The sequence below is a fragment of the Rhinolophus hipposideros genome (genome assembly GCF_964194185.1).
Source record: "Rhinolophus hipposideros genome assembly, chromosome: 2".
In the NCBI taxonomy this organism is placed as follows: Eukaryota; Metazoa; Chordata; class Mammalia; order Chiroptera; family Rhinolophidae; genus Rhinolophus; species Rhinolophus hipposideros.
The window spans coordinates 74,560,504-74,581,954 of NC_138048.1; the positions used below are offsets into that span (position 1 = coordinate 74,560,504).

The 21,451-nt window shown below is 35.8% G+C and overlaps 1 protein-coding gene across 9 annotated transcripts in view; it reads right to left on the reverse strand.

Moving 5' to 3' along the window:
- LOC308505216 (multiple epidermal growth factor-like domains protein 6) overlaps positions 1-21,451 on the reverse strand; it is a 607,252-nt gene that overhangs the window by 99,496 nt on the left and 486,305 nt on the right. For all 9 annotated transcript variants that reach the window (XR_013994480.1, XR_013994481.1, XR_013994482.1 and 6 more), the window contains exons 8-15: positions 19,410-19,547; positions 15,270-15,392; positions 13,442-13,564; positions 12,896-13,090; positions 10,729-10,860; positions 7,081-7,209; positions 5,558-5,686; positions 2,348-2,482 (exon numbers count right to left, since the gene is read on the reverse strand). Coding sequence is in view for 1 of the 9 variants with exons in the window: in XM_081067036.1 (XP_080923162.1) it covers positions 2,348-2,482; positions 5,558-5,686; positions 7,081-7,209; positions 10,729-10,860; positions 12,896-13,090; positions 13,442-13,564; positions 15,270-15,392; positions 19,410-19,547 (1,104 nt within the window). In the remaining 8 variants the exon portion in view is untranslated. The remainder of the gene's footprint in view (positions 1-2,347; positions 2,483-5,557; positions 5,687-7,080; positions 7,210-10,728; positions 10,861-12,895; positions 13,091-13,441; positions 13,565-15,269; positions 15,393-19,409; positions 19,548-21,451) is intronic.

Sequence of the window (21,451 nt, forward strand, 5' to 3'; positions counted from 1 at the left end):
CAGAGCATTCCACATGCAGAGGTACCTGCAACTGGGGTCCAAAATACCTCAGGCTACAATCTACTCAAAACAAAAAACACTGGCTGTATTTATTTATTTTTATCCTCACTCTCTTTTTTGGTATTGCATAGATTAGTGTAGAAACCAGCTCTTCTACTCTTAAAAGTCATTGCTGATGGGCTAAAAAAGTCCTGGTGCTGATTGTCGAGAGCACTGTTCATTAGTGCCATTGAAACAATTTGTGCTCTTTAATTAACTATTCATCTGCAATCTAGACACAGGTCTAGAGTCAAGACTTTTAAAGATATGTCTGGCTCTAGGAGCACTTGGGCTACTTCACTCTTTTCAAAAAGAGAAAAACAGTCCTGATTTTCATCACGCACAACTCTTGGAGAGCTCTTTTTGCCTTGATTTCAGCTGTCAATCATGACGGTCCCATTCACCCACTCTGGTCTGATTCATAATTTCATTTTGTGGTTAGACAAAACTATCAGAATTGAACAAAGTTATCTGATTGAAAAATAATATGTTTTCCAGAGATTATAGTGACCTCTCTATTTTGCTGATTTACATATACTTTAAATTCATTTTCCTTCACAGTGGGAATCTCAAGCCTTTTCCAATATAGTACATTCAGCCACTGCTTTAAAAAAAATGTTATCAGAAAAAATTAAATTTACTCAGGTGTGTGTATATGGTCTTGTCTCTTCATTCGTTGACTTTCAGGGCATCATTTCTCTAGTGGGGAAATGAATAAGGGGCCCACTCTAGTCTTAAAAATCATTTGCAGCAAGAGGAGGTTTAGAGATTGCTATGGGACCCACTCTCATACCATGTAGAACACATTCGTGTAATGCCAGCCTTCTGTTTCCCCAAACTCTTTACCCATTGCTTAGAAAGTCACAATCCAGTTACCTAAATAGCCCTCTCTCCACGAAATCTAGTCGGACATTGTTGGTCAGACTTTAGTTCCATATCCACAGAACAACCTAGAAGGCTCTTACTCCCTTTCAGTTAGCTCTGACAAGCCCTGAAGACTCTCTGAAGATGACAATGCAAGGCAACGTGTAAATACATGAGGGCCAAAGACAACCCTCAAACCCAGGGCGTGTCTCTGTGAGCAGACCCAACGTATGACAGCTTCCTATCAAATCTATTAAATCTCCTGATTTTAAACAAGATTGCCCTTTGGATCACTGCAAAGGTAAAAAGTTCACTTGCTGTTAGTTATGATCATTTTATTTGTTATATGTTCAGTCGTTCTATGTATTAAAGAGAAAAAAACACTGCGATAATTTCCCCTGAATAAAATAGTAACAAGTGCTTAATTCATAATATACAGTAACGTGAGAAAATGTATAAAGAATAAAATTAAAGATTTGCATTTATATATTCATTTAAGAACGTTCTTATTGAGTAACTCCTGTATGTCAGGATTGTTCTAGGATTTTGGGGGATACTTTGCTGAACAAAATGAACAGATCTCTTTCCCCCATGGAGCTTAGCTTCTAGCAGGAAAGACACGTCTAATAAATATTAAACACGATAATAATTAGAGTATATGGTATGTTAGAAGATGATGTAAACTTTGGGAAAAAAGTTCAAGACTTTAAAGTTGAAATTTAAGTAGTGCAATACTGACAAGGTTCAGTGAAAAGGTGGCATAAGACTTTTTAAGAGTGTCAAAGACTCATGCAGATATTTGGGGAGAAGATTTCCATGAGTCCACCAAGGAGAGACAACCATTACTAGCATCTGGAATACCTTTTTCCAAATTTTATATCCATGTACACACATATATATCTATACATGTTACTTATAATTAGAATAATGCTATACATAAAATTTTATATTTATAGGTTTCTAAAAACATTTATGTAACATTTAGAAATTTGACAAAAGACCACATTGATAACTATATTTCAATTTTCCAAAATTTTCCATGGTTAAAATCTTTGAATTGTATTTGTTTGAATGATTTGTGTTTAGATATAAAGAAAACAATTTTTTTTAACTCTGAAAGCTAGAAGTGGCCCTTGGTTGATTCGGTCAACTCAAAGAAGTCATTAGCCAGATTTAGTCTTCTTAAGAGAAGATTCTCTGCAATGTGATCTGTCTTCCCTCGTTCAAGCCAGCAAGGGGATAGCTAAAAGCAGAGGTGGAGATGACATGGTTAAATAACTTTATTGCCCTGTGTCTCAGTTTCCTCACCTGCAAACAGGGGATTAATAAAGCTTACCCATCTCCTGAGGACACTAGTGGATTCAATAATTAATGATCATATGGTACTGAACAAAGGCTGAGCATTATTATTAGAGAAGAAAGAAAATTTATCATCAGATTGTACCTTTCTGGCATCGGTTGCCTTGGTAACCAGCTTTGCAGGTGCAACTGCCATTTTTGGCATTGCATTCCAGGGTGTTCTCCTCCACACACTGACATTCGGAAGAGCAGCCAGCCCCGTAGACCCCCTTGGGACAGTCTGAAAGCAGATTGAGGCAAACTCGTCACCTGAAAACCACACTTTGCTTTATTTTTCCCCCTCACCCCGCATTGTTAGTGCACAGTCATGTAGCTCTCTAGGGCCTGATTATGGGGAAAACAAGGGGATCATCCTGACTGCCAAAAAACAAAAAACAAAATAACAGGAAAACAAATGTCTTTCAAATCAGGCAATTCATTTGCTTTTTGGCAACTTGACGTGAACAGTGAAACCTGAACTATTTAAAAGGCTTTGGTGCTTCCGGGAGAGAAATTGCTTCTCAATGTGCTCCACTGGTGCCTGTAGTTAGTAATAGGCTCCAAGGACTCCGGAAAGGCCTGCCAGGCCCCATATTCATCCCGCCACAGCATGGAGATGATGGACAAGCATTGATGTGAAGGCTCACCATTGTTTTTCTTCACTTTCATTATATAGTAATTGGAAATCATTTTACATCACGGAGATAACACAGAACTTTCCTCAGGACAGCAGCATTATCTTGGCCACATCTTTGGAGCTTGCCTTTCCTTCATTATTTTCCTCATGCCTTTGAGTTTTAGGAATGCTAGTTAGCACAGGAATTCTAATTTGAAAAAAGCCCCACCTTTGCATTTAGGGAAACTTACCCTTAGTTTTCTCTTTCGGGAGTTACTTGTGGTCATTCAATTCCCATTCTAAAATATACCTCTGACAATTTTTTCTCCCTCTCACAAATGCCCAAGTGACTTACCAAATGGAATATCCTTCAAGTACCCTCTAGGCTCGAGGTAATTGCATTGTATGTCTACATAGGCTTTGCCAAGAAAGCTGCTTTTAGAGAACAAAATAAGCCATTTGACTTTCTGGTGAATGGAAATTATTAACATTTGCTAATATCTGCGATTATTAGCAGAGATAATTTAAAGTGGTGTTTACAGTGCCCTCCTGTAGGGTGATTCTTGTCTCTGCCAGGGATAGACAGATTATCCCTGAAGCAGAACATAATATGAACAGGGCCCCTATTTGCTTTTAATGTTATCCTATTTGAATGACAAATTTTACTATCCCTTTTTTATCTTTCCTATGGCTCCCAAGTTTTGAGTCCTTTCCCAGACCCACTAAGCCCCCAGGTCTCTCAGAGACATTATTTTCTATGGTGTGGTCCTTTTCTTCTTCATTCAAGAACACTCACTTTCCTGGATTGACTTCCATGCTCTCACTCTCTCTTGTTTAGCATGGAGATCAGTGGTTCAGAGTAGAACTCAGGCACAATGGAATGCTTAAATGTGACAATTGAGTATATTAAGGACATATAACAGTGGAAATATGCTTCGGATTAAAAAAGGAAAAGTGGAAGAAGTAACCTCTTTTGTCAATTCAGTGTCTACTCAGTGTTTGTTATGCATGGAAATGTGTCCTCCAAAAATTCATGTTGAAGCCCTACACCCCAGTAGCTCAAAAGGTGACCTTATTTGGAAATTGTGTTGTTTCTGATATAATTAGTTAAAATGAGATCATACTGTAACAAGATGGGCCTCTAATCTGACATGACCTGTGCCTTTATAAATAGGGAAATTTGGACACAAAGACACTAACACAGAGAATGTCATGCGAAGACTGGAGTTACGGTGTCACAAACAAAAATGACTGGAAGCTAGGAGAGGGCCCTGGAATTAATACTCCTCTAGGGCCTTTAGAGGGAGCATGACCTGCTATCACCTTGATCCCAGAATTCTAGCTTCCAGAACTGTGAGGCAATAGATTGCTGTTATTTAAGGCACTTGGTTTGTGGCACTTTTTAATGACAGAAAGCTAATACAGGATTGCAAACTCAAGCTTCTCCGAGCCAGGCTGGTGGCATTAATAAATGAAGCCTCAAGTCTAAGCAATAAGAACTGTAATGTATATGTTTTTTCTAAAGATGGTACCATTCAAAATGCTATCATCACTACCACCACCACCTGCTCTTTAAGTATTTGACCAGACGAGTTATGATTTAAGTGCTTCTTACAAAACATCTGGTATTGCCTTATAAAATATTCAAAAGTTATTACTAAAAAATGGGGTGTATCTTGTTACCCTAGAGAAATAATAGTAGAAATGATGCTATCTTTGTTTCTAGGTGAGTTTGCTTTTCTTGGCGTGTTCTAAGAGGTATGTGATGTTCTGGAACACAACATATGCACCTGAATTATTCACATTTAGCCATGCCTTCTCCCCTTCTCTTCTATTTTGCTTATCCAAGTCTAACCTTTCCTCATGATTCAGGTTTAACTTTCCACGATGTCTTCACTTCTCTTCTAGGAGTATTCACAATTTACTGTGTTTTCTAGGGGCTTCCTTTTATAAAATAGACAAGATCCATGAACATTGAACTAAAAACTAAAAATGCAATATGAATCTCTAAAAAGTCTCTGCTTTTAAGAAATAGGTTGAAATAAGAAATTAAGAAATAGATTGTTGTCCTACTGAAGTTCACTCAGGAAGGATTCTCAGAGGAGGACATGTGGAACAGATAGAGGACCAGGGTAGAGATTGTTTCAGGCTCACTGGTGCTTGCATACAGCTTTGAGACAGAATGGTGGGCATCTAGAGATGTCTGACTGGGAGAAATCCTAAATGTTACTGATGGGCTGAATAGTCTGTTGGTGATTGTGTTTTCTCACATTTTATGCAAAATGTGAGTGATGGCCAAAATGAATGAAGAGCCTGTTTTAGAAATTTTAGGGAATGATATTGCTATGTATAAGAACCCCGAAATAAAAGACTTGTTCTGGGCCTTTGATATTCAAGTCCCATAAAGTGTCAAATCTCCTTTTAAATGAACTATTAATAATCCCCTCTCATTAGTTAAGGTAAACACTAACTAGAAATAAATGTAAATAATTCAGAAATATTTTTCTTTCATTCATCAAAATCTAGATTCTACAATGTAAGGAGGCTAAAAAAAGACTAGAACATAAATCAACGTACATATGATATGACTATATAAAATGTATTATGGTTTTTACTCTCTTCCTTTGTCTAACATATTTTTGGTACTTTTCTGAGCATCCTTGCTTCACACAGAGAGCAAATTTAGTGCCTGTGACTTACTCAAATGACAAAACCTCCCATAGCGCCCTGGCTCACACACACAGACGCCATACACCCTGTGGCAATGGCCACTATTGGCACAGTTACATTTCCTTTTGCAGTTCTTTCCAAAGAATCCTTTTGGGCATCCTAGAGGGTGGAAGGACAAACAAAGCAAATATTAACCCACATGCAAAACTTGCTAGAGCTGTTGCTATATGAAATAAGGATCTTGCAAAAGGTAAGGTGTTTCCAATCTGATTGGACTGAGGCAAGAAAGATCTTTTCAAAACCACAAATATGATTTTATACCCTCTATCTAAAATTCTACAATGACTTGCCATTGCTGTCAGGTTAAGCTCCAAACTTAACAAGTCCTATGACCTTCTGCATTGGAGGACTGCATGTGGCACTGATATCTCCCTGACTGACTTGTGTTCCACCAGGTGACCTTCTTCCGGTTCCTGTAATGCACCCGACTCTTACCCATTTCAGAGTTTGGCACGTGTGGTCTCCTCAGTCTGGAATACTCTTCCCTCACACTTTCCCTGTCTTATGTCTTCTCATTTTGCAAGCTTCTGCTTAAGTGTCACTTCTCTAGAAATTGCTCTGGCTCTCCCAGTACCACCAAACACACATTAATATGTAATTTGTAATACCTACTAATATTTGTAACCTATGTCTGCTTTGAACAAGACTGAAAGTTCCACATGGAAGTGTCTTTTTTTAGTTATTGAATTTTTTTGTTACCATATCATAATGTCTGACACAGTGCTTGCAAACACTTAATATGCTTATTTTAAATAAATGAATAAATATTTTTCAGGGGGATACGTAACTAGGACACCAGCAGGAGCCTTCCTGCACCTCTCAGAGAGTGAAGTAAATTTGGTTTCTGTCTCTGCAGTTTTGTGAAATGAAGAATCTAAACTTCCCATGATTTTCAGCAATTCCTGAAGACTTATATCTTCATTGACTCTCTGCCTTCAGTTCTGGGGCCTGTATAAACAATTTCTTTTTTTGTGCTTTATCAACCCCTTCACTGGATTCCACGAAAAATCCACACACTATATTCACTGATATTTTGTGAGTTTTTTATTCATTCTTTCTCCTCACTTTTCCTCTCTACCTCCTCTCCATTTTCCCCCCAATCTCTTTTTCTTCCTGGTTAGACCTAGAAGCTCCATTTTTTTTCTTCATTTTATTATGCAGAGCAAATAATTCTCTCTAGTTCCTATATCCAAACCTGCACATACAAATTTGCTCAATGGAAGAAAAAGGCTTTTTTTTTATATCAGGATTTACCCTGCTTAGTTGGAAGTCTAAGTATCACAGTTGGAGATTTAAGTATAACTTATTTTGTTCTATAACACACATCATCAGTTAAAGCAACTGTATTCTGTATATATATACAGACACAGCCTTTCACTTCTTCAGAAAAGGCTACCTTGAAAAATACATATGCAACTTTCGCTTAATTTATTTCCCATTGGAGACTTCAAGACCTTAAAGAGTTGTTTCTGACCAGCACCAGACATTCCTACCATGTTCACAGGTTTTCCCATGCACCCCTGGGGGGCACTGGCAGTGCCCAGTTAGAGAATCACATGTGCCTCCGTTCTGACAATCGCAGATGCTTCCACACTCTTTCCCACTGGTCTCTGGGGAACAAGCTATGAAGAAAATGGAGAAGTTGAGTAAGCAATGTAACATTCTCATTGTGATACAAATGGAGAAAAAAAATCTTATTTTCCTATTAGAATGGATACTGAGTAATCAAAATCTGTAATTTGTAGACCCAGGAAGTGTCTCTGGCATGCTCCTAGTTTGGATGGCATAATCATTCCTGGGGGATTACTGATACAGCTAGTTAAAATGATAACTGATGTACTGCTAAGAAGGTTTACATGCAAAATTTACCTTGCTCCACAAACTCTAACCCTCTCATTTGTAAAGCTTAGATATATCTATGCTGTATAATTCTAACCAACCTTAATGAAAAACAAAAACAAAAACCTGCACCTTTTATTTGGAAAGATTTAAGAAAATGTAGGGGGGAAATGGCATGTATTTTTAACTAGGAACTAAAACTGTCTTGAGGGTCCCAAGGTATTTTTGCATTGTCAAAGAATGATGAAGTCAAGCAAACAACTGTTTTGTTGGTTTTTTGGGGAAGTTTTTAGTATTTCAGTAATAAAAATAAGTTGGGAAAATGTCTGTAACTTTATTTTAATTTTAACTTGGGTAAATACAGCTGTTTAGAAAATTTCAGTAAGAATTTTGACATTTTATCGATAGGCTAAATATTATAAAATGACATTTATATAACTGCTTTTACCCCCTCCCCCCACCCACACCATTCCAGATGCTAATATGGAAACTTGGCTTCTTATTCACTTCTTTCTTTGCTTTTAAGCACTAGGCTACTATAAAAAGGAAATGAAAAGGAAAGAGAAAACCAAAGGAATAAGAGAGAGGAAAAAAAAAAACTGACAACAAATTTGATTTATGCCTACATTCTTTGAATTCTTACAGCAACTATAGAAAGGTTAATTTTTAAAAACATATTTGAAAACTAAAGCTAAGGAGTTTTAAATAGCTTGCGGAGTATCTGGATTATAGCATCATTAAATCAACACTACTACCTGGCACTCCCCCAACAAAGAAATATATGATGTCACATAGTACAAGGATTTGCTAAATACTCGTTAGCATCAAACAGAGCAATTACCCTGGAGAAGCAAATTTGAGAACAAATATGCCCCAAAGCATAGCTGGATGATTTGGAAGGAGTCATGAATCTTCCCCTCCATATATCACCCATTCATTTTTCATATGAAAATATTCTTATCCTCCCTTTCTATTGGGTAGAGTCTCATGATAAGAAATGAGATAGACAATATAAAATATTTTCAAAGTAAATGGAGTTCTGAAATGTGCTATTAAAATTAATATGTGGTAATTTTAAAATTGTTTCATTATAGTTACTTGGAAAAATTCCTAAGATGTCATAGCAGATATATTCATCGTAGACCAATAAAGGTACTGGGCTAGAAGATCTACTCAGTGGGAAAACTAACTTTCCAGATCTCTGCAGAATGTTCTTCTTTTAACTTCCCTTGCTGCATTTGAAGAGATGGTAATTTTAAAAATAAGGGTAATGAATGATTGTTCACTTTCATTTATTGTAGTTTATAGGAATTTTTAAGAAAATGCTCTTACTACTTCTTTTAGTTAAAGAATTAGTGAGCATTTTTTTCCATTTGCATTGTTCTGTTTTCATTTATGTAAAAAAGTTGAAAAATTAAAGACACAGAGGAAATGTAAAAAACATATAATTCTGCTTTCAGGAACAGGTTCTCCTATACAAGGCCATGTGAACACTTAAGATGCTCAAGGTTTTCTAAAATCAAAGAAGGGGTCACCTTATCTTCATTTATCAGCAAGTTTATTTTCAATATTTCCATATTAATTTTGAATCAAACATGTTTTATTCTGATGTATTTGAGATAGATTTTTAGTTTCATTTCTCATGCTGCCATGTTAGAAATCAAGGGTTTGGAAATTGCATATTTACCAACAAAACTTACAATATAAGGTTAATATTTACTTCCTTATAATTGTGCAATTACATTTGTTTGATCCCAGTTTTATATAGATGCAGGTTAATGTCAAGTTGTAGGTCAATCTAGTTGGGTGCTTTAATACCATATTTTCTTCATTTGCTCAGTCATGCACTAGATACCTCTAATTTGGAGAAACATGAATAGGACCTGGCCATGAGCTTTCAGTCGAGTAAGACAGAGAGAACAGGAACATAGCTGGCAATAATCCAATGGGGCGGGGGGGGGGGAGAGAGAGAGAGAGAGAGAGAGAGAGAGAGAGAGAGAGAGAGAGAGAGACTTTAAATCCACCGAAATATAAATAGTTGTGGTTAGACTGGGGCCATCAAAAAAATTCGTACAATAAGTGACAATAGACAAAGATGGCTTTTAGCAAAAGCCACAAAGACGAAAAGGACAAAGCACTAAGTAGTGAATGGTTTACTTTGCTGGGAATAACAATCTGGGCAAAGAGTTGTAACAAGAATAAAATGTGAAAAGTGTTTATGAAGGCCTGATTTTAGGAGGTCGCCAGTGAGTAAATCAGCAGAATCTGCTTTATTGGATCAGGAATGGGGCACTCAAAGTGTTTTGAGCAGCAGAGAAACATGATTATAGGGATGCTTGAGGACGATCCTCAAATACCCTAACTAGTAAACTTGGTTAAATCACTTGGCTCACTCACTGTGTTATGACCCAAGTTTTGCATTTGTCTCCTAATAGTAACAATATTTGTGCTCTTTATCCCTATGTGCAGGGGGTTCAAAAGAAAATCTACTCATATCATCCTCCAGGCTAATCACAAAGATTAAGAAAACTTTATTTGTTTTTAAATTTGTTTCAGGTGTACAAAACAATGTAATAGTTAGATATTTACACCCAAATAAAAACCACAAAGAAAACTTTTTTTATTAAAAATTTGTAAGGTAAATTTAAAAAGAGAACGAAGAAACAAAGATAGTCAATATATATATATTTTTATTACTTGGCAGTTTTAGTACCTGCAAGCATACCTCCACTTCCACTTAAAACATAAGGGGAAATTTTATTAGAGGGATCACTTTTTAAATCTTTGATATTTTTTCATGAGAGACATGAAAAACTTAAAAATGTGATTGGCTGTACTAAGATATTTTGAAAAGAAAAAGAAAACATAAACAAAAAGAAGCAGCAGTAAAGCAATCTCATTAACTGCACTTGGTAGCACAAATCTTTTCTATTTCTTTTTTTTTCTTTATTGGGAATAGCTTGCCAGGGCCTAATGATTTATTTAAATGGAGGGATTTTTACAGGTCTAGAATATTAGGATCCTTTATTAACTTTTATGTTTCGTGGATAAACAAGATACAGCACATCAAGTTTCCCAGGGAACACAAAATCTCCCCTTTTAATCACATGTTCAGTTTCAAACCTCAGTGCTTCATAGGCATTCTTTATGCACCACAGATAAATTGGTTTCTCACCCATATCAATTGCTTACCTTGTTAAAACATTTTAGGTAGAGCACACATAAAGAACTCATCACCAGTAGTTTAGAAGAAGTAAAGAAGATCTTTTCACCCTCTTACAATTCTTCAGTGTATCACTTACTTTCATTACAAAGAATGCCAGCCCATCCAACTGCGCAGGAGCACCCACTCTTTCCTTCCTGGCATCTGCCTCCATTCATGCAGTCCTCACAGCTTAAACTGCAATCATGTCCAAATGTGCGATCTAAACAGACTGGAACATGATACTATCTTAGTTAGCTCATACATACTCTCTACATCACTGAAAATGGAGATGAAACAATTACACACACACACACACACACACACACACACACACACACACACACCGATCCTTGAGCTTATTTCCTAGAGCCCCAGAAAAAGACGACAAGGAGATATCTTATAAAATAAAGGTTATTTCATCATTTTCAATGATAATACTGAAATACAGAACCTAAAGAATAATTAGAATATTTAATAAAGTAATGAATGTTCTTACCACTTGTTTTTCCTCCCAGTCTTTTTAATGCAAAGTTGTTTTTTTTCTCCCCAAGTAAACCTTTTGTTGAGATAATATACATGCAGAGAAGTGCACAAATCTCAAGTGTACACTTTATATTTTTTTTGAAAATGTAAATATCCCCTTTAAATGCCACCCAGATCGAGGTAAGGAATATTGTCAGCACCCCAAAAACTCAAAGGTGTCTTGATGATTCTTAATCATTAGCCTAAAAAATTAAGCACTATCCTGATTTCTATCACCATAGATTATTTTTCCTTATTTTTGAACTTTATATAAATGGAATTATAAAGCATGTACTCTTGATATCAAGCTTCTTTCATTTACTATAATGTTTGTGATACTCACCCACAGTGTATATACACTCATTTATTTTTTGTGGCTGTATAGTATTCTATTGTTAAAGTACCATAATGTGTTTTTCCATTGTATTCTTTACAGACATTACCTTAATCTGAATAAGGAAGGATAGACTTGATTTGAGTTGTTTTAAGGATTGTTTCAATTCAAGTTTTGCCCCTGTTCTAGTGGGGTTTTTCAGATGTCTCATTCAAAGAGTCTGTAATGTTGAGCAAGCCCTCTCTTCTTGAGCAGATCCTGAACTGCAGCTTCTACCTCCCCATCACCATGATATTGCTGATAACAACTGTGCTTAGCTCCTCACCCTCTTAACAGCTGTCTTTGAGATTTCCTGGGTTCTCTGCCTGCACAGTCCCCATGCATTAGCAAACGGCGCAAGGAGAAAAGTAGCCGAGATTGTCCATTTCACTTGTTGGAGTTTCTCTTCTCTCCAGATCTTGGCCACTCCCATTCTGACTGCCTTGGTAGCACTATATTATTTCTATTCAGACTTTGAGTAGCCAAAGTATCAGGAGTTGAATTAAGAAACATTAAAGCATTTCTATTTTTAGGCAGATGTATTTATTGATCTTATTACTATGATTTACCATAGCATAAAAATGTTTCTGCCATTTTACTGAATGCACTCTGAGCAATCATCAAGCTCTGACACTGTTAAAATACAACAAATAGAGGGAAAAGAAAAAGAGCATCTCTGTTTTACAAAGAAAAAAAAGAAGCAGCAGCAGACTGGCTGCAAACTGTTACTTTTTTGAAAGAGGTTATGTTAATTTATTTTGATCAGAAGCGATTTGATGCTTGATTTCTGTTGCATGGATATAAACATAGGGAAAAAAACCTGCTCATTTTTAAAGATATTTTCTTGGTCTACTTGAGCATATTAAACAATTGGTTCTTGGCATTTTAAAATCTAGGAATGATCCATATTTTAAGTTATTTAAAGAAAATTTTAACTATATAAAAGTGACTTCTAGTGGACTTTTAATGGTTAGAACTAAAAGGGCACAATCCTTCTGCACACTGTATTAATTTAAAGATATTTTCCAGCTCCATTTCACTGTATCACACGTCAACAACCCCCCATCATCCTGCAGCTGCACTTGTACGCATACCTACGTAGCAACCCTATATCCTGCAAAGGAAAGAAATATATATATATATATATATATATATATATATATATATATATATATATATATATATATATATATATAAAATGATAGATTTAATAGGAAGCTCTGAAGAAATGATTTTGGCCCTACTTTTCTTGCTAACATAATGTTAAAACATTTGATGGCATTAAATAGAGATAATGGAATTGTCTATGGAGGAATTGATGTGAATTCTTCAAAAATAAAGAAAAGAAATGAGATACACTCTTCCTCACCAACTTTCTGCAAAGCAGTCAGTTCTCCTCGAATATCGTTTCCCTCTTCCTCCTCATCTTCTTCATCTTGATAGGCAGGAGGCAGAGACATAGCGACATAACGAAGCAGTTGAGGCAGACTCCTGAATAGAAGGCCTGCAGACCTCACAACTTCTAATTCCTCTTCTTCCTCCTCTAGCTCATCATCATCTAAAGCTACGACCACACAGGAAAATTCCTGGATTCAACATGCTGGTTAAAAGAACTAACAACGGAGCAAGGGCTGATGAGAGAAATGAGAGAGTTTGAACTAGACAGCAGAGGCAGGGGGCCACAGAAAGGTAAAACTCTTTGAGGCCATTTCAAAAAGTAAATGAAGGTGAGAAGCATCAAGCACAAAGCTGAAACTGCAGCGGAGAGAACAAAAGGAAAAGAAAGGTCTCAGTCTGTGAAGAGAGAAAGGGGAGCACAGGATGAATTAAGGGATGTGTGGTCTCCGTTGCTCCTGAAGAACAAAATAGGGTGGAGGTAGTTTAGAAGATGTTAAATTTCTTCACAGTGACTTACGGATGCAAGTTTTCCCATCACTTCCAATTCTGTAGCCTTCTTCACAAGTACAGTTGTATGTTCCCATAGAATTAATACATAGTTGGTCACAGACTATGCTGATATCCAGACACTCATCCACATCTAGAAAAAGTTAAACAATGCCTGCTTTTAGGCACTGAGAGATAAAATAGACATCACAAACTTCTGGGCATATATATATGTTCCTCTTGTTACCTTTATTAATCAATACCAGTATGTTATCACATAGAAAGCATAGCCCTCAAACTCTTTCTCAGGTACATCTTGCCAATTATTTTTCTTTCATTCATTTCCAAGTTTACTATAGTCCATCTACATAGAAAGGCCTTTCTGAGACCTTGTTCATAAGGTTTTGATGAAGAATTTAATATAAGTTTAATCGTCTCAGGCTGGGCACCATTGAGTCATGTTCATTTATTCCTGAATTATTCAATATTTGTGAGGAAGCAGTTATTCCATGCATAATTCTGCACAAGGTTTGTGGACAATTTTAGAGATGGAAGAATCCTAAGCCTTGATCTCATGTGACTTACTAGGGTATGTCCATGTCTGAGCCCAGACTTTGGTCCATGTGTTCACAATATTAAAAGTTCATTTATGAAGCTGAGCTTCTCTTCTAAGCTTTGCTTCAGCATGTGGATACCTTTTCCACTTGGATGTTTGTACCCAAGTACATATATTCATGCCATACAATCATCTCTTGGCTCACTCTGTTTAAGAGCAGATGGTTGATGAAATTCAAATTTTTTGGCCCTGTTAATTGGATGGAATGTGGTAAATGGTAACATACTATACTGTATTTAGAATGTATAGATATCATAATTGTGTGTTCTCTTCTGTTATATACTCTGCAAAGCTAAGGCACTTGGCATGTACATAAAGAAACACACCTACCATCCTCAGCATTATTCAGGAATTTGTTGTTTTAAGCAAAGAAACACTATTTTTTTCTGAGGTATCCAATTCTTCTTATGTCATGTTTGCTTTGATTTCAAGAAAACTACAGTTCAAAATAATGGTAATAATGATCATAAAATTAAAAGTTAAAGAGTAGATATTTTAAAAATAAAGTTTAAAATATAAACGGTAGCGATGACTTAAATGAGCTGTTCTTAATGTAATAGTTAAAAAAAGTAAATTAACTCTACTCACTAAATTCAAACTCTTCTATGATATTTAAAACAAGTAAAAAATCTAGAAATCATCGCAAAGGTTAAGTGAACCACTTTTAACAAGTAAGTTAGAAAATCGTAAAGTGACCTCTTAAAACTTGCATGAACTAGATTAATAACGGATACACGAAGGATTCTGATATAGATTTGGACAGCGGTGAACTGGCAATCCTTTTGCTACTGTTCTCTAATTAAACTGATTTTCAGCCACAAACTTTCTAATTCCAGTCAAGCTTGCCATAGTGATTCCTATGGAAGAGTGCAATAACATGCCGAAGCTCTCACTTGCTTATATTAGGTAAAAGGGATTATGGGCCAGTGAGTATTATAAAAATAATAGCTACTTCTAGTTGAGTGATTTCTCCATGTCAATCACTATATACTAGGTACTTCATATTTATAACTTTCCTAAATTTACCCACTTATCCTATTATTGTCTTCAGTTTACTGACGAGGAGACGAGGCTCAGAACCACCCGAGTTCACACAATAGTGAATAGCACAACCTCACAGAAATCCAAGTCTCTTTAGTGTCAAGGCCTTCCCTTTCCCACCCTAACCCTCTTGCCCTGATGCTCCTCCTTCACTGATTGCCCCATGACATCAGTGATTTTATGTGAGATCTCAGGAACTTACCATCACATCCACAGCCATCAGAACTGATCTGAAAGCCTTCCTGACACCTGCATTCATAGCCTCCTAAATAGTTGATGCAGAACTGGGCGCAGCAGGCTTCTCCACTCTCACATTCATCAAGGTCTGAAGGGGAAAAGGACACTTCCGTTGTTTAACAGACAGGAATTTGACTGGCCTGTGGAAGTGCTGACAAGCCTCACTTCTAAATTAAAATAGTTTTACTAATATCCTTCTATTTCTCAGGCAACATAGTACAGACATCAAAGAAAGTGTAAGACCCAAAGAATGATGCCCACATTTGGGTTTATATTCCCTGCATGCGTCTCCTCTGCCTGTTATTTATTGTATAAGTATGTACATAATGTCCAAATTCATTTGTAAGCCCAGGAAAAGAGATCTCTGCTATTTTTTCAGTTTAAACAGCAATTTGACTAAATAAACAGAGAATCTGAAGAACAATAACAATAACAAAAAGGCAAAAAAAAAAAAAAAATCTTAAGAAGAAGAACAAAAAAAATTCCCTTGGTGGACATTTGATAGCTGCAAAGAGGAGGCACTCTTAGACGCGGTAATGTGTTTGTTCTTTTAGAACTTCAGATGAAAGAGCATTTCTAAGCAAAAGGAAGTCACACAACTGGGAAGAGAAGTGGTAACTGCAATTCTGAGAGAGGGCAGACAATCATTTTAAATATTATGTTTTAAATTACAGAATCTTTCAAAGCACTTGCATGACCTTTCCAAATATGAGTGGGTTCAGGGTTTTTTATTACCCTATTACCCTGGCATATCCTATCAGATAAATAGCTTTCTAAATGATGATCTTTAAATATCCTTCAGCACTATTCTAGAATTCTAGAATCCTGAATGTTTCTTCCTAAGATATAATTGCCCTAAGGAAAATCAAAATGCACAAGAAGATGTCAAATTGAAACTCTTTAGCTAAAGAATAATTTACTTGGCTTGAGTTGTGAGGTGATCATTTCTAACATAACTAGCTAAGGGATAGCAACAGACTGTTCACCCACTGTTTCCCTTAGGCTACATACTTGGCAATTGTGTGGTCAGGGTTTTGGGCTATAGGTCCTTGGTTCAATTCAACCCCCTCTGTTGAGCTGTGGAGTTGGGTGGCCTGTCAAAGCTAAGTTTACAAAATCCCATTGCTTCATAACTGTATGAGCAGCCACAGATATAAAAGGTCAGGGTCTCAATTAACCTTGGAAAGGGTAACATTGTAAGGAATTGCAGACAAAAGAAAGGACGCAAAGAAAATGCAATCAATCAACTAAGGTGAAGGGTCACCATAAAATATCTAAATGAAGGTCACTTGGATATAAAACATTCTTTCTCCTGTAAAATGTCACAAATAGTGCTACCAAATTCTAGGTGATATTTTTTCCTTTCTTATATTAAACCATCCTTTGTCCTTTGGATTAAATAGCATGAATATAGAGGACAAAAGTACTTTCAAAATTGTTTTCTTTCATCTAAAACATTATCCTGTGGTGTTGTTGTTGTTGTTGCCGTTGTTGTTGTTGTTGTTTCCAAGGTTACTTAAAAGTCTTCGCAAATACCACCGGAGCCCCCAAACATAAATGTCTCAGGATTCCCTGTTCTGAGCTAAAAGGAGCACAACAGCATTAAATTTGGAAAATGAGTTCCTCGATATATCATTTTATGATTCATTTTGGATTCTTCTTCTATTATGATTCTTCTGGGGCTATTTCTAGCTAGTCTCATATATACCATCTACAGCCTGGAAGTCATCTGAAACCCCATTCTTACATTACAAGCCTTTGTTAAAATGCCCTGCCCATCAACATTTATATCATCTCTTTCCTAAATTTCTTAATTTTCTTTTCAGATCTTATTTAGCGAGATCTTTACTTGCTTATAACCATATTTTTGAAGAACAACAACAATAACAAAAAAGGCCAAAACAGCTTGAGAAGAAGAACCAAAAAAATTCCACTCAGTGAACATGTGATAGCTACAAAGAGGAGGCAGTCTCAGACTCAGCAATGTGTTTGTTCTTTTAGAGCTTCTTCCTCTCTGATACCCATATTTTTCCTACATTGGCCAATATGGCAAATATTACAGCATTGCAGAGAAATTTACCTCTTCATAAAAATTTAGCTCTAAATAATAAAAAAAAAATAGAGTATCAATTAAAGAGAGGCAAAACAATTAAACAGTTCCGTTCTGACCAGAAAAGCATCAAAAGTAAACCATAAAACAGTGTGATCTTCTGTATGTGTCTATATATAGTCACTGAATAGAAATTATTAAAAAATTTCTATTAGAATTTAGAAATTAAAAAAAAAAAGAAATTCTAATAGCCACCCGATGTTGAATGTAGTGAACTTATTTCTGGTCAGACACTTGCATTTTGTATAGCTGTCTTGCAAATTGTGTTAACACATCTCTAGGTTTTAGTCCTAATACATTTTTGTATTTGGGATTGACCATGTGCCAAACGGATGACTTATTTTCACATTTATTTGTACATTCTCATATATAAAAAAGTAGATTCTAAAATAAGTTAAAAAGAAAACTCTTTTAATTTCCTTCATGCATGGTTGTTTTTACACATAGCGTCCATGGCCTTAATCTGTTCTCAGGCAAATAAGCAAAGTATGTATATGTACATTCCAAATAAATCATTGCCTTACTCTAGTGAATATTTGGTCTTTAGGAATGAATGTTATTTATTGTTGGGAAATGAAATAAACTTGAGCCATAAACAATATAACATTGTCATGTTGACTGCTGAAAGCTCATAAATATGCAATTTCCTACATTTGACCCTGGCAGATGCTATTTTATTTTCTAGCTGTAAATAAAAACTTTACAGAATTGTACATTTTAAAGAATAAGGAAAGATACAAAATTGTACGTTGCAAGCAAAAGATTTAGTGAAATTCCAGTTTCCCTTATCCAATAGTCAAAGGGGAAGAAAGACAGGGAGGGAGGAAAGAAGGGAGGGAGGGAGGAAGAAGAGAGGAAGCACTTTATTTTTTCCATAAATACGAATGTTAGCAAGTTAGAAAAATACAAACATATTTTTTATTACATAAAATGAAGCCAGGAAAGCAACTGGCTTCATTAAGTTAACCACTGTAGACTCAGAAAAATGCAGGAGACAATGTTGGATCAAGAAATACAAGTAATGACATTGTTTTGGTTAAATAATTTATGAAACCAGGATACTTCAAATCCCTTGAAGTTCACTCTCACATCAGAGTGCCAAACTAAAAAATCCCAAATAGTTAGACCTTTGAAATTCACCTCCTCTTTTATGATACTACAATTTATCTCTAGCATATTGATTAGCATAAAATGGTCAAAGATTACTTTCAGTATTCATATTATAATTTTTAAGAGCAGTGATATAAAAAGTGTGACAAAAGAAAACGAGCAAATAGGATATATTTCTCAAATGATAGCAAATTGCTTTAGGGGTTTGTAGGTCTCTCCAGATCCAGAGGACATAATAATATAGTTTGATGCTCTCTACCCGTATTTTAGGAGATATTCCTTTTTCTCAGCAGCTCTAGATTAAATATTTCATTACGACAAAAGGCTGGGGTGGAATTTATTTTTCTCATTGTCTCAAATAGCGTAAGTTCTAATAATATGCTAGAAAACTTATCTATTAAAAATGGGTTTGCGCTGGGATATCCAAAGAATATCTTTAGAATTTTCTTTTGGAATGTATCTTCCTACCATACCAAAGCTAAGCATGCATCCAAATCATTACCCAGTTGAAAACCAGTGAATGTAATATAGTTTCTGCTAGAGGTAGAAAGAAGTAGGGTGCTTGGTAGCATTTCTTATTTGAATTACAAATCACACTAAATGGTTAGCTAGGCCTTGGGATATTTTCCTGAAATAAACTATTAAGTCCATATATTTTGTTAAAATGTTTTAGATCTCCTTTAATTTCAAAGTAAATATCTAAACATAATGTTGTCTTCTGCCAAGTAATATTTCTTTTATGTTATCCAGTAGCCAGAGACACTATTCAATTTAATTCCCCTTGCAGTATGAGAGATGTGACACATTACAGCAGTAACTATGAGAGAAGAAAGGGCTACGAATCCCGGGAAACTCTGCAGGCAGATGGCGTTTACTATACATTACCTATGCATGTTTTCTCGTCTGAATCAAGCTGGTGTCCATGGTTACAGGAACAACGGGGCCCACCAAATGCATGTTCACAGTGATGGGAACAACCACCATTGTTCTTTTCACAGCTATTGACAATTTCCAATTCAACCCCTTTCCAAACAAGCAGAAGATGGTTATTAGCATAACAATAGAGAAACTTGAATATATGTCAACAATGGATATACTCTATTGGGAGGATGACAAACTTTGTTGGAAATTTATCAACACTCTACACATAGAAAAGTAGAAGTCTGAGGGCTAACCAGCATTGTAAATGTCTACACAGTATCAAAATACTAATGAACTTATAAATAATGTTAATTTGGCGAAGTGATGCAGAAAGGTAATTAGTCCACCAGTGGTTATTTAACACTTAATCTTAAAGGACACTTACCTCTGGGAATTCTCAGTATTTTCAGGATATTGAAAAAAAAAGTATTTTGAATTTATAATCAGGAAGCAAATAGATTGTTTGCCAGCTGACATTTCTGTTCTCAAACTAATGGTATGTTATTATCTGTCCTTTTCAGAGGACAGGAGTACACGAAAATACTGTTAAAAATAGCCTTGGAACAAAAGTATGAACACAAGACCAATGAATTAGTTGGTAAGGTTTAACTAGTATCATCTTAATGTGCTAATCAGCTTTGAGGTATATGTGAGTCCCTTATTATATAAACACAGTATTACTCTAAAAACCAATTTGCTGATTCAGGTACATGCTAATTAGGGGCATTTTGGGTAACATCAGCCTCAGCATAGAGATGCCAATTGTACTGAGTACATGGCATGGTAATCAATCATTTTCTAAGAGAGAGAATGAGAAATTTTAAAATGCTTGAATCCGTGTTCAAGTACAGAATTTAGGTACTCTGCTATTTTTACTATTGCCTTCTATTGTTCTACATTTGTGTTGCTTTGGGTACACCTCTTATTAATGAGGGTGTCTACATTGGTTCATTTCCTTCCATTCTTATCTTCTGAGTCCTCTGAAAATAGAAAGATAAGAAAGAACATGACATGTGTACTTGGAATTGCGGTACTTCTTGAAAGCCAGTGTCGGCATCGAAACTGCCTATGTATCTGCTAAGTTTCTGTACAGTGAGAGTATAGAAACCATCCTCCCCCATCCCTGGCCTCCCTTCCACAGTATGCAGCAGTCCTACATGTCCCAGAACACCCAGGGCACATTCCTGTCACTGTGCTCATCCTTCTGTGCCATCATCACCTGGATTATTCAGCTGATAACAGATGCTCAAAAATAGATTGGGAAGAATGGAATAAATAAAAGAAGGAGTATGCTAATCAATTTACTGTTGAGAGTAAGAACCCCTTTGGGTTTAGAAACAGCTAGTTTAGGACTCAGGAAAAATAAGAAGGCTAAAGGAAAGACTGAAGTAATGAAAGGAACCGATACTTTTCATATGATATGTTAACATACAACTTTAGGAAGATATCTTTCAAATTTTGCCTCCTATCCTCGTTATTTTTCTGGGATCAGTGATGCTGTAAGATTCTGGTGGTAACTTGCTTTAAATACAAATGATAATATTGTAACCTCATCAAAAATATGTGGGACTTAAGCAAGGGCATACTAAGATCTATAACTGCCTACTAGAAGTAAGCTAAGATTTTGCGTCCTTGATACAGATGACAATGTTTAACATTAGTACTTAAAATAATTATAGTTTGAAAAACTTTTTAAAATAACCCCTGTAATTTCTCACAGGTAGAAAATAATTATTTACTCGATATATTAAATATGCATTAAATACATATATGGAATTTAAGTTCAAGTATATATTGCTTGGTAATTTGGGGGAAGTCTTACTTAACCATGCTGGATCTGGAATTTTCCAACTTCTAATCACAAGACAGCATGGTTCATTCATATCACACTGTGGGGATTCAATGTTTATGCCATGCAGTGCTTTGAGAGCCTTTGAGAAGAAATTACATAAATATATTGCTTTCCTAGGAAAGAGTTAAAACAATATTTTTCTAAAATAGACTTG